Below are 13490 nucleotides of genomic sequence, written 5' to 3'. Positions count from 1 at the left end.
AAAAAGATCCTTAAAATTATTAATTTCAACCATACAACCATTTACCCTTATTTTTTTTGTTCAATGGAGGGGGAGAGGATCTCCACCTGATTTTGTCATTAACTGTTTGGCTCTAAATGGCCAGATAGGGTAAAGTTTACAAGTGCTACTTTAAGTTTACATTGCCAAAGAAAAAGTGAGCACCTATATTCACCAAGACTTCTATCAGCGCATTGCAGACGACGGACCATTTACCCTCGTAGAATCAGTTCCGCACGTATGATCATTTTTAGATGAGCTAATAGGTTTGCTCAAAACCTTACCTAATAAGTTTGGTACTTTTTTTATTGCGCAAATAAGTTTGCTAACCTGTGACGAGCAGAAACCACGCTACGTTAACTTGCCTAGGAAAAATCTCACGACACCCACGTACTCCATGCCTCCATACCACAGGTCTCCTCCAATCCAAGTCCGAAAGGATCCGTTCCCAGCTCACCTCTGATGGCTTGCAAGCTCCGCCACCATGAACACAGAGCACCAAACCACCAACCAAAACTTCACGGCGCCACCGTGACACCCGACTTGAATCGCTGGCCCCACCTAGAACCCAAGGGCCCACGCGTCAGCGATACATACCATCCGTACGAGCTCTTCCCGGTCCCCATCCCGACTCGCGAATCAAACGAAGCGCTCAAAATATCGCCTCGCCGGTGCCGGACCGGGCACGGGCGGAAAGGCGCACCCACTCGAGACGACCACCCCCCGCGCGCGAGGTCAGTCAGGCGAGGCCACTACCCCTCGCCCGCGGCGGCGATGCCCTTCTTCTCCGGCGGCGGCGGCGGCCGCTCCGGCGCGCTCCTCCCCACCACCTCCAAGCCGAAGGCGCACCACCACCTCCGCTCCAAGTCCTCCCTCTCCGCGCCAGCCTCCTCCCGCCGCCGCGGGGGGCCACACTCCGCCTCCTCCCCCTACTCCCGCCGCGCCCTCTGCCTCGCCGCGGCCGCCTTCGCGGCGCTCTTCGTCCTCGCCTTCCTTCGCCTCGGCCTCCCCTCCTCCCGCCCCGCCGCGCGCTCGCCCCACGCCCGCCCCCGTGCGCGCCTCACCCGCAGGCCGGCCTTCCGCCTCCGCGACTCGGCCGCCGTAGCGGCGCGGATCGGGCGAGAGGCGCCCGTGGACATCACCACGAGGGACCTCTACGACCGGATCCAGTTCCTCGACGCCGACGGCGGCGCGTGGAAGCAGGGGTGGGAGGTCAAGTACCGCGGCGACGAGTGGGACGGCGAGAAGCTCAAGGTCTTCGTCGCGCCGCACTCGCACAACGACCCCGGGTGGATCCGCACCGTCGAGGAGTACTACGAGCGACAGTCGCGCCACATCCTCGACACCATCGTCGAGTCCCTCTCCAAGGTTGTTGTCGACTTCTCTTCCCATTCGAGATTTCCATTTGGGCCCTGGTCCTGTGCCCCCCTTGACGATCATCAGGAGTCTGCTATGCTATAGGATTCGCGCAGGAAGTTCATATGGGAGGAGATGTCGTACCTGGAGAGGTGGTGGCGGGACGCGCCGCGGAAGAAGCAGGAGGCGTTCGCTAAGCTTGTCCGTGATGGGCAGCTCGAAATTGTGAGCGGCGGATGGGTCATGAACGATGAGGTGAGAGTGAAGCAAAATTTTGTGGTTTCGATGGGGTTTAAGGAGTACACCGTAGTTTCTGTTTCCTTGCCTGTGTTTGTCATTTGCTAATTGACATGCTATGCTTCTATCACCTGTCTAGGCCATGGATGGAATGCAATTTCATTTCACGTTTTATTACCTATTTTTGCTAGTGATTAGGAATGAATTTGGGTTGTAGGACTAGGATGTTGTATCATTGTATTTCACTGTATCTTCTTGTGCACATTGTGATCTCGAATCTTAGGACTCTATGCATCCAATGCTGTTTCATATTTAGGCATGAATTGAGTATAGCTTCTTTTGGATTTGTAGCTCGTTGGTTTTCGTGCTTGTAGTTTTTATGCTTAGGAGTTGATTCGGGGCTAGTCTGCTTGTAGGGTGTTGTGTATTTCTGACTTCTGTGCTACCCATCCACCTCATACTTAGGAAATTTACAGATTCTGTGGCAACTGAGCATGCATTTATGCCACACACACTATGTTGCTCTAGAATTTGCATATTAATACACATGCCAAGGAGATTCAACAGTCAAGACTGTGGCCAAATAGGCACAAACAACACTTTTTTTCCCTTTAGTGTGCTGTTGCTGTGAGCTTCTTTCTATTCAGCCATTCTTTGTTCTACAGATATGAATGTCTCCTTTGGAGATATGTTGATTATCCTATTTATGACACTGCCATTTCTATCGTCCTGTCTGTTGCTTTAATCTTTTGCGGCAATGTATTTTTCTCATATTTATTTCTATTTATTAAAAGGAAGCTACACTTAATTCCATTTGTTTCTCAATGCAGGCAAACTCCCACTACTTTGCCATCATAGAACAGGCAAGTATCAAAGAATGACTTTTATATCTTTGCTCTTTGCTAATGTTGTGTTATGACTGTCTGTAGCTGATGTGTAAATGAAGTGCATTCTTTATCCCTTTCTTATTTGACACTCACCATACGAGCGCACCATGTTAAAAAGCACATGGAACTGTGCATGTCAAAGAAAATATGCTTAGAGGATGTGCTGTAAACTCTAGTTTGGTGCTATTTACTAGTATTATATCTTGCTAATGTTTGAAAGCTGTGATCAAGTTTTCTGCAGTATTTCCAAACTTGAGCAAGAGCACACCACAGATTACTGGATAGTATAACCAGAAAAGATAACCTCATACTCTTGGTTTGAGATGACAACAGGATGAACTTATGGGGACTACCTATGCTATCGCTTTTTCCAGAGTGTTTCATTGTGCAGTTTCATGCATAGTGCATAATAACACTTATGAAGGACATGTTTTCTAATATTTGAATATACTAAATCTAATTAGCATAGGCCGGTGGGATGATACATACATGGCCCATTGCATGAAATCCTCATTTCAGAAGCTTTTAAAGGTTAGTGGATGAGTCATGATCTGTATCATGGATTAGAAATAGAAACACAAACTCTTTAAATGCCTACCCCCTTGATGATAGTGAGGCATCAACTGGAGAACACCATATGTGGGCCTTGGGTTTTATATCACCTCTATGCTGGGGTCTAGGCTGGCAATTATTTATGATTTCCTTTGATTTTTCCCCTTGTTTTTGGGCGCTTGTTTCATTGCTCCTATATATTATCCAAGGAATAGAACACATATTTTTTCCTTCCAAACTGGGGTGCCTGGGGATTGAACCTGGGCCAATGGCTTGTACCTTACACCTCTTTGCCATTTATACTGGATGCTACTGGTATCTTTTGTATTTACATATGGTTATTAGTCAATTTTTTATCTAGTACGACATCAAACGTATTATTAAAGTTTTTATTTGAAAGGAAAACAATTTCAAAAGACCAATTTTGCAGTCCATAAATAGTGACTGTTGTTTTTCCTTGTAAATTCCACAATGGTGCTTGAACTTTGGGATTCAAGAAGAAATTGACCAATCCAACCAAGGGAGTAAATGCAGTATAAATCTCGTTGAAACCAGGCTACATGCTATGTATATTTTTAATGCAAAATCGATGTTCTAATTTTGCACTATAATGCCTGATTTGGTATGGGTCCCTATGAGCAAAGTTGATACTTGTTGGATATGATTATAATGCATGACTTGGACAATTATTTAATTATGATGAAGTTTATTGACCTTTGTGATTTCTTTCACAGATGATGGAGGGGAACATGTGGCTCAATGATACTATTGGAGTTGTTCCTAAAAATTCTTGGTCAATCGACCCATTTGGTTATTCATCTACAATGGCTTATTTGCTTAGGAGAATGGGTTTCCATAACATGTTAATCCAGAGAACGCACTATGAGCTGAAAAAGGAGCTTGCAATGAAAAAGAATCTTGAATATTTGTGGAGGCAGAACTGGGATATTGAAGAAACAACTGACATATTTGTTCATATGATGCCCTTCTATTCTTATGACATTCCACACACATGTGGACCTGAACCAGCTATCTGCTGCCAGTTTGACTTTGCTCGAATGCGTGGTTTCAGCTATGAATCCTGCCCATGGAGATTCGATCCTGTTGAGACAGATGCTGACAATGTGCAAGAGAGAGCAACAAAACTTCTAGATCAGTACAGGAAAAAGTCAACCCTGTACAGAACGAATACACTTCTCATTCCTTTGGGTGATGATTTCCGGTATGTTAGTGTGGAGGAAGCAGAAGTACAATTCCGCAATTACGAGAAGCTTTTTGATTACATAAACTCTGATCCCCATCTTAATGCTGAAGTCAAATTTGGTACCCTGGAGGATTACTTCTCCACACTGAGAGATGAAGCTGAAAAGATAAACTATTCACGCCCGGGTGAATTGGGTTCTGTTGAGCTGCAAGGTTTTCCAACACTTTCAGGGGATTTCTTTACATATGCTGATAGAAATCAGGATTACTGGAGTGGTTACTATGTCTCGAGGCCATTCTTCAAAGCTGTTGACCGTGTACTAGAACAAACGCTCCGTGCCTCAGAGATTCTGGCTTCATTTGTTCTAGGGTACTGTCAGAAGTTTCAGTGTGCGAAACTCCCCATCAGCTTCTCACACAAACTGACAGCAGCAAGGAGGAATTTGGCGCTTTTTCAGCATCATGATGGGGTAACTGGCACAGCTAAGGATCATGTTGTGGTGGACTATGGCACTCGAATGCACACATCACTGCAAGATCTACAGTTATTTATGTCCAGGGCGGTTGAAGTGCTTTTAGGAGATTTCCATGATAGATCTGACCCTACATTGCTATCACATTTTGAACCAGTGCAGGAACGTTCAAAGTATGATGTTCAGCCGGTGCATAGGGTTCTTGACCCTCGTGAAGGGAAGGCACAATCGATTGTCTTTTTTAACCCATTAGAACAAACAAGGGATGAGATTGTTATGGTTGTTGTAAGCACTCCTGATGTTTCTGTTCTGAACTCGAACGGTTCCTGTTTGCAAAGTCAAGTTTCCCCAGAGTGGCAGTTTGTCAGCGATGAAAAGATTTCCACTGGCCGGCACCGTCTTTATTGGAGGGCTTCTGTTCCTGCACTAGGTTTGGAGACCTACTATGTGGTAACTGGGCAGGATTGTGAAAAGGCTATTCCTGCTGTTGTAAAAACATTCACAGCTTCACAGCAATTTCCTTGCCCTGAACCATATGTTTGTTCAAAGCTGGAAGGCAAAACAGTGGAGATGAAGAACTCTTATTACACTCTTTCTTTTGATGCAAGTCATGGCCTCCTTCAGACAGTAACTGGTCACAAGGATGGGGAACAAACCGTGATAGGTGAAGAAATTGGCATGTACAGAAGCCATGGAAGTGGGGCATACTTGTTCAAACCAATTGGCGAAGCTCGCTCAATTGTCGAGGAAGGGGGACATTTCATACTTACTGAAGGGCCATTGGTTCAAGAAACCCATTCTCTTCCAAAAACTGAGTGGCATAAGCCACCTCTCTCACATAGTACACGCATTTACGATTGTGGGGACTCTATACAGGATATGCTGATCGAGAAGGAATACCATGTTGAGCTTGTCGGCCATGTTTTTAATGACAAGGAACTGATTGTCAGGTACAAGACAGATATTGACAACCAAAGGATCTTCTATTCTGATCTAAATGGCTTTCAGATGAGTAGGAGGCAGACATATGATAAGATCCCTCTACAGGGAAATTATTACCCAATGCCATCACTTGCCTTTTTGCAGGATTCACTTGGTAATCGGTTTTCTGTACACTCCAAGCAGTCATTAGGGGCAGCAAGCTTGAAAAATGGATGGTTAGAGATTATGTTGGATCGTAGGCTGGTTCAGGATGATGGCCGTGGTCTGGGGCAGGGAGTAATGGACAACCGGCCCATGAATGTTATATTCCATCTCCTCAGGGAGTCCAATGTCTCAGCTTTGCCTAAGACCCACAGTTTGCTTACTCTTCAACCATCTCTCCTCTCACACCGTGTTGGGGCGCACCTGAACTACCCAATGCATGCTTTTATGAGCAAAAAACCTCACGAAAAATCCTTCAAGCTGCCTCAACAGTCATTCACTCCATTAACTGCTTCTTTGCCCTGCGATGTACATATTGTAAACCTAAAGGTCCCTCAGCCCCTAAGATTTCCTCACACTGAAGCAGCCAGCCAAAGATTTGCTATTCTGTTGCAGAGGAGAGGCTGGGACGCATCATATTGCAAAAAGGGTGGATTGCATTGTACAACAGTTGAGGAAGAACCAGTAAATCTGTTCTACATGTTCAAAGATCTCTCGGCTGTGAACGTGAAGGCGACTTCGCTGAACCTCTTACATGATGACCCTGAAATGCTGGGGTACCTTGAGCAGATAGGAGATGTTGCTCAGGAGGGAAACGTTCTTATCTCACCAATGGAGATTCAGGCATACAAATTAGACCTACAGCCACCATCATCGCAGGAAGAATAGTTTGCCTACAAGTTAGACTGAAGATGGATCTTCCTGAAAAAGTTGATAGTGGCAGCCGGATTGTGCTGGAGCAGATACGGTGCTGCATGTATGTGTGTTCATACGTTGGTGATCGAACCTCTCGAACTTCCTGACAATTGCTGCTGAGGCATTTGGTTACAGCCTTTCTATCGACGAAGGTGCATATATTTTTTTCTTGGTTAATGCACAACGGTTGGAATATTTGCAGCACATTGAAGCATAGCTAATTCTTAGCGTCCATTTGCGTTTGCTCACTATTATAGTGTTGCTCGGGCCAGTGCTAACACGACAACAAGAACCTATATCAGACAAGTTTTGTAATTTGTATATTTTTATTTTGCATCTTTCTTTTTGTAGTGTGCTCAGCCTGCTGGCAGAAACCTGATAGTTTAGGTACACAGACTCTTGATTTTTGAGATCTTTATATGTACAAAATTCTGCTTGTAAGGACGTGAGGATTGCTGGAGTGCCTCAGTCCTGGCTACGAAGCTCGCAAATGTTTTAACATTGCTTGATACCGTATGCTTTGTTGCAATATTTTGACAAAACCTGATTATCCAGCTTTGACATTCTATTTAATACTGCCTGGTTCACACCATGATCTGTGATCAGTTTCTAGTCACGTTCGACCAACCCTTAAGGTTGCTTTGACATCCAGTTGCTTGATCTGATACTGCACTTTTGTCCTACCATACTTTCTGTACTGGCTTTCTTGCCATTTGCCACACTAGTAGGGAAATCGGCATTAGGTAGATTAGCTATGTATAGCAAAGAATATCTTGCATTTGTTGCAAGCTGTGGACCTTTTCCCTACTTTTATGATCTCAGCATACCAAAGAAAAATGAGAAAATTCGTGACAACATCTCGCAAGCACATGACTGTATCCAAACTATTTACAAGCAGTACAAGATACATCCATGACTACATGTCCTTGCAACTTGCAAGGAACTGCTCCGGAAGGATACTGAACATAGAACTTTCTCATTGCTAATGCTAAACTCCACATATGCATTCTACCCTCAAGCAAATCTCCACCAGCAATTCATGTCCGTTGCATGATTATCCAGCTCGCGGTGAGGGTCTTGCTTTAGAGTTTAGGCTGTTATCTGGGGTCTGAACCCTAGGCAACTCATGATTCATGAATAAACCTCACAAATTCGTATAATCTCATCTCTAAGCTCGGAGAAAAGAAAATGCCTCTGAAAATGCGCCAATAGTGGGATCTTCAAACGCTCCGCTGTCTTGCTGATGCAAGTAGTTCTTACTTCACATGAACCGATTTGTTGCGCCTAACCCAACCTGAAGGAAATGGAAAGTGACAATTTAGTTGGAATTTAACTGAATAAGAAAATGTTATGGCAAGGCCATGCAAATTCTACATTAAACGTAGGTTGGTGCCACTGAGAACGAATCCCCATCATAATAGGAAGATAGTATTAGGGTTGGGGCCATAATTAAATTCATCCTGATGTGCTAGACAAAAGGAACTACTTTAATGTTGCGATGCTACTGTCAGTTTCCAAGGTGTCCTTAAGAAATTTCATTGGTGTACCTAACAAACCTAATCACATGGATGATAGAGTTCATTGGTTTGGCTTCTATTACCTTACCTTGACATGTATTGAGCTGAGTCTCGTCTTCTCCCTTCCTGGATAATACTTGTGCTTCTTACAGAAGAAGTGTTTGGCCCTGCCAAGGGGTTGGTGACCAATCCGCCCCCCTGACCTCCAAACTTTTGCCTCTCCCACTTGTAAGAAGCTTTGCTCTCCTCAGAGTAGTCTGGTGCATCTGAGATGGAGTACCTCGAAGTGTATCTACCTCCATCATGTCTTCTCCAGAATTTTGGGCTCAGAATGCAGCACGCATTGGTGTCAGGTTCGCTGTTTGGAATCCTTCCTGAAGAGGCAGCCAAATCACGGGAGATTTCGTCCAATACCATCTCGAGCCCATTCACCCTCGTCTCCAAGGAACGTATCCCATTCTGGGAGCTCCCCATGAATTTCTGATGAGAAAAAGTAATTGAAGGGTCAGATGTTTTCTCAATTTACGAGTGACAGGAACAATTCAATGCTAGGCATGTTTCTGGAACATCACACATTAATTATTACTGAAACGTACAAATGTTAAATACCAAAAATAAAATTGTTGTGCAAAACATATTGCCTATATGATATGTGATCAGAACATTGGCTGATGCTTTACAGATGCAGGCAGACAATATCAATGTTTCTGATAAACCAGTCTTATGGGTGACATAAGAAGATACGCTTCAAATAAGTTGGTGATTAAGACACTGCCGTATTGCTAGTGAATGCCCTATTGCACTACTGCGGTCCAGGTTTTCCCCACACCATGCCACTGTCCAGACCTGAATGCATACTGATTTGACTGGTACTATCAGGACGCATTGAATGAATGTATGATTCATACCAAACGGTCAGTATTGCTCATTGAGGCCAAATAACACGTATTAAATATCCTGATGCAAGAAGGATGAGACCTCCCTTCTATGCATAAATCAGTCCACGTTACACAAAAAAAGTCCAGTAGGTACTGGTAGGTTCTTTTTTAACAGCGGAATGAGTTAGCTTGCACCACAGTTTGCTTGGTGTAAAATTTTTCCATGCAACAAGATCTTTCTAGGACATCTCATCTACTCATGCACATGGGAGATTCTTAAGAGAAAAAGAAAAGAAAAAAGAACTTCAATTTAATACGAAGAATTAAGAGTTTCACGAATTATTGCCGTATGGTATGAAAGGTAACAAGGGATAATTAATTACCTGGAGAAGATTGAGCAAACTGGCCTGCTGATTCTCAATCTGAACCAGCTGCATCCTGATCTTCGACAGGTCCTCATCTTTGTGAGCTGATTGAAATTCCTCAGGCGCATCCTGGTTCCCTGCGGTCTCTTCCAAATCACCATCCCCATTGTACGGAACAACTCTAGAACCTGACTTGGGACCAACCAACTTCTTGTAACCCTTCTCACCAGTCTTCTGAAACAGCACCCTCCGTGCTTCGAGCCTCTCCCTGACATTGCCTTCTTTCAGGAGCTTCTCCTCGGTCACCATTTTGATTGGTGTTGCATCTGGAGTGACAGTTACATCAACCTTTTCCTCATAGTTCTTGGCTTGGTCAGCGCTGGGGTGGGACGGAGGCAAATTTTTCTTGCTTATGGTGGAAGGAGGGCTTGCTTTTCTGTTGCTGGCATTGTGCAATGAATCCGGTGGAGGCTGCCTGTTAGTCGGCCACGAGTTTCTCCTTGAAATTGAAGGGGCAGAATTGGAGCCCATGGAATCAGTGGGGTATCGGCCATCACTTACAGTCTCTGTTCAATTTTATAATCCATAATGTTAGGAAAGAACATGATAAATAAATCCAGCAAATGTATGATGTGCAATTGTGCATATCTAAAAGACCTTTCATAAACCGAAATAATTTTTTCAGTAAAAAATGTATACCATTCATTATGTTCTGATAAGCATGGATATTTCTGTCTTTTAGCAAGAAGGTTAACTATAAGTGTAATATATGCAATCCAAACCCCAAACCAAGCATAGACATTAAATTTTACCCAACTCACAAAAGAAAAGGAACAAAAGAAAAAACAGTGACTAGAACCTCAAGAATAGCCACATCACCTGAGAGAGAAGATCTAGCCTGGGACGATGGTGGCATGTCGGAGGAGCAGACCTCCTCATCCATGTCTGGGATCTCTTTCCACGCCTCGATCATCCGATTCATGGACTCGCGCACAATTTTTACCTGCATTGTGCCAAGAAAGTGTCAAAAAAATTGTCAAGAAGCCGCAGATCTACGAGGATACCGCGGTCATGATCCCAACTTTATCTATGCGACCGACCTTATCAAATCTCTTGGCTTCGAATACGGTAATGCAGGAAGATTTGTGGGAGATGAGGTCGTCTCCGTGCTCGAGGGCCAACAACGCGAGCGCCTCGGCGGCAGCCTTCCTCGCGGCCCAGTCATCGCCGGTGAGCGCGTCGCGAAGGCTGGGCACAGCGGTGGAGGCGGCTCCGCCGCCGGATGCGGCCGAGGCAGTGCCGATGAGGGAGATGAGCGCTGGCTTGGCCTTGAACGCGGCGCTGCGAAGGAGCTTGAGAAGGCGAGGGAGGAGCGCCCGGAGGTAGGCGGCGAGGTCGTCGGTGGGCTCGGAGGCCTCGACGGCCGCGGCCGCGGCGAGCGCGGCGGCCAGCTGCGCGCACTGCTCCTGCTCGTGAAGCAGCGCGTCGGTGAGCGGGCCGAGCGCCGCGGGCGGGGCCTGCGCGGCCCCCGCCGCGGCGCGGGCCGCGTCGACGAGCGCGGCGCGCACGGAGGAGTCCGGGTCCCTGACGCGCCGCAGCGCGGCGGCCACGAGCTTGGGCACGAGCGGCGCGACGGCTTCCCGCGGGTGCTCGCCGGCGACGAGCGCGAGCAGCCGGAGCGAGTGCCGTCGCAGCGGCGTCCTGTCGGTGGGCCGCGCGTCGGAGACCGCGGCCACGAACACCGGCAGCTCGTCGGCGTCCAGCTCGCGCGCGATCGCGTCCAGCTCCGCGGCCGCCATCGCCTCCGTGTCGCGGTCCGAGAGCCGCAGCAGGCAGCGGTTCACCCGCTGCTTCATGGGCTCCCTCGGCGCGAGGCCCATGGCACCTAGTGTAGCTTCACTGCTCCGGGAGAGGCGGCGCCGGCGGCGGTATCCGAGCCGTCGTGGGCTCGGTGCAGAAGGTGGGTGGAGGAAGGTGGCGAGGAGTCCGGGGAGGCAGGCGGCGAGTGGGGGACGGTGGCGTGGCGGGTACTAATAGCTCGAGGAGATGGCGGGTGGGAGAGGAGGGAGGCCACAGCCACAGGGGAGGGGAAGATGAGATCTTGGAGCGCCGCGCATTTATTAATAGTCTTTTTTAGCAGTATTTCGATGCCATTTCCGAAATTGTGATGTTTTTTTGGCATCTTTCTGTACTTGTACGCACCACTGGTGCTCATTTTTGGAGATTGTGTTGCTGAATATCTTGGCAGGCTGGTTGGTGGTTTGGTTTGATGAGCCACGAGTGGTGAAAACGAGTCCTAGCGGCTGTTTGGATCCAAGGGCAAATGGCAAAACTTTTGCTCCTATCACATCAGATGTTTGGACGCTAATTAGAAGTATTAAATATAGTTTAATTAAAAAACTAATTACATAAATGAGGACTAAATGACGAGACGAATCTATTAAGCCTAATTAATTCATAATTAGCAAAATTACGGTAGCATTTGCCCTTTTGCACTTTGGGGTGTTTTGATCCAAAAGTGCAAAAAAAAGTGCAAAAGAGCAAAAGTTTTACACTTTCTCTTTCTCTTTGCATTGGATCCGAACAGGCCCCTGGAACAGCTAAAGCTAGCATCCAATTGTCCAAGCAAGGTTGGTGATTTTCCATAGAATTTTTTAGGTAGGTAACATGAAATTGGGCATTTCGTTTACCTCAAGTAACTTTAGGTCTTGCCATCTTTTTTTGGGAGGAAGTAATGACAATACAGAAGGTGTCACCAGTTATTACTTGTAGAATTTGTTGGAGTTGAACATCCAATCGCTTCTCATCTCAACAAATCGTTTAAAGCAGCTCCGTTTGAGTACTACGTTTTAGAGGAAAATCGGCAGGAACCCGATAACAGTAAATAAACAAATAAAAATTACCACCGTCCAATGGATGGATATCCTAGAAATCTCACCGCACGCCGTTGCTGATGTAACGGTGCATCGAGATCGAAGAGCACGTGACTCTAAATTCCAAACTTTATCCACAACTCCAACCCTAATATACTGCTCCATCTTGTACCTAAGCTGCCGCGTCCTTCTGATCAACCAATCTGGCAAACCAGTTTGATCTCCTAGAGAATTCAGGCACACCAGCATCCTTACCACACAACACATTGAAGATGGCACTGTCTGATCTGACATGACCAATGGGAGAGCCCTAGTTCCATGGGCCTACATGAACCTCCAAATCTCATCGACCTTTCTCTATTCCTGTGCCGGGTGCCAATCCAGTCGGTGAAACAGTGTAGCGTGGTTACATGTGTTTTTGACAGATGGGCACATGGCATGCCATGTGATCAGGGTCACCAGGCTTTGTTTTTTTTCATGGTTCCTCCAGTGGGGTGACTTGTTTGTTTATCGCCGGGTGATTGTTGCTTCCACCAGAAAAAACCAACCGCTCCAACGAAGCCCAGGAAAACTACGTGGCTGACATGGCCTTTGCATCAGCAAAGCTCTCTTGGTTCTGTAAAAAAGAATTGTGGCAGATTTTAAAAAAATGTTGGGAGATGCTGTGTGGTGTGCTGTCAGTTCTCAGGCACAGTGCTGCACCAGCTTTCAGTTCATTTTCATTTTTTTTTGAAAGGAATAGTTCATTTTCATTTGATATGGTCAATATGCATGTGTCACCCAGCAAATCTTGCTGATTCTTGAAGAACAGGAAGAAGAATATCCTTTTTGCCCTTGGATCTCGCGAAGTGCAACAAGTGTCATAAGAGATGTGATTGTGAAGTGAAAAGAAGGGGACAGCAACTTACCTTGTCCAAAATGCAATTTACATAGGTTATGAGTTTTTGTTATGCTATACAAAAATAAATTGCAACATTTAGCTATCAAAATCATTTTTGAAACATCCAAACTAACACTTATTACCGAAGAAAATTCGAACACTGGATTAGTGGAACACCAGCTCTCAATGTATGCTAATTTTCTAATTATTTGCCACAGTCATGCATTATAGTAGGGCACATGGTTCTAAATCTATATTGGCCCTGAGTAGCTAGCAATCAGCAGTACAGAGCACAGGGCAGATTAGACTAGTGATTGATGATTAAGCTAGCACATATACTAATCAAATACCCATGTGAGTTCGAGCCGGAGACTTGTGGTTCATAGAATACCATCACAAAAACCCAGTTGGA

The 13490-nt window shown here is 45.9% G+C and overlaps 2 protein-coding genes across 3 annotated transcripts; one reads left to right on the top strand and one right to left on the bottom strand.

The window, feature by feature from the left end:
- The first annotated feature begins 660 nt into the window (after positions 1-660).
- On the top strand, positions 661-7119 carry LOC112889969 (alpha-mannosidase 2). The gene is made up of 4 exons (XM_025956783.1): positions 661-1386; positions 1480-1629; positions 2442-2474; positions 3785-7119. Exons 1-4 carry the CDS (start codon positions 793-795, stop codon positions 6536-6538), a joined length of 3531 nt encoding a protein of 1176 aa, XP_025812568.1. The 5' UTR covers positions 661-792; the 3' UTR covers positions 6539-7119.
- A 291-nt stretch (positions 7120-7410) lies between these two features.
- On the bottom strand, positions 7411-11401 carry LOC112889970 (TORTIFOLIA1-like protein 5). Of its 2 annotated transcripts, none has more exons than XM_025956784.1 (5): positions 10426-11401; positions 10205-10328; positions 9344-9891; positions 8171-8562; positions 7411-7859 (listed from the first exon to the last, which is right to left on the bottom strand). In XM_025956784.1, the coding sequence occupies exons 1-5, from the start codon at positions 11203-11205 to the stop codon at positions 7850-7852; spliced, it is 1854 nt and encodes a 617-aa protein (XP_025812569.1). In that variant the 5' UTR covers positions 11206-11401; the 3' UTR covers positions 7411-7849. The 2 variants fall into 2 exon arrangements, with proteins under 2 accessions (XP_025812569.1, XP_025812570.1); XM_025956785.1 differs by having other exon boundaries at positions 8166-8562; positions 10426-11205.
- Positions 11402-13490: the final 2089 nt, after the last annotated feature.

Source organism: Panicum hallii, chromosome 4 (assembly GCF_002211085.1).
Source record: "Panicum hallii strain FIL2 chromosome 4, PHallii_v3.1, whole genome shotgun sequence".
Taxonomy (NCBI): Eukaryota; Viridiplantae; Streptophyta; class Magnoliopsida; order Poales; family Poaceae; genus Panicum; species Panicum hallii.
The sequence above is the reverse complement of the archived record's forward strand: the minus strand, read 5'-3'. Positions and strand labels throughout refer to the sequence as shown.

What these genes read in the sequence shown, in the direction of transcription:
- LOC112889969 (XM_025956783.1), top strand. Translation starts at nt 793, where the DNA reads ATGCCCTTCTTCTCCGGCGGCGGCGGCGGCCGCTCCGGCGCGCTCCTC. An exon ending in TCGTCGAGTCCCTCTCCAAG is followed by an intron (nt 1,387 to 1,479) that starts GTTGTTGTCGAC and finishes GCTATGCTATAG; the next exon opens with GATTCGCGCAGGAAGTTCAT. An exon ending in GATGGGTCATGAACGATGAG is followed by an intron (nt 1,630 to 2,441) that starts GTGAGAGTGAAG and finishes TTCTCAATGCAG; the next exon opens with GCAAACTCCCACTACTTTGC.
- LOC112889970 (XM_025956784.1), bottom strand. Translation starts at nt 11,205, where the DNA reads ATGGGCCTCGCGCCGAGGGAGCCCATGAAGCAGCGGGTGAACCGCTGC. An exon ending in AAGCCAAGAGATTTGATAAG is followed by an intron (nt 10,329 to 10,425) that starts GTCGGTCGCATA and finishes GGCACAATGCAG; the next exon opens with GTAAAAATTGTGCGCGAGTC. An exon ending in GGCTAGATCTTCTCTCTCAG is followed by an intron (nt 9,892 to 10,204) that starts GTGATGTGGCTA and finishes AAAATTGAACAG; the next exon opens with AGACTGTAAGTGATGGCCGA.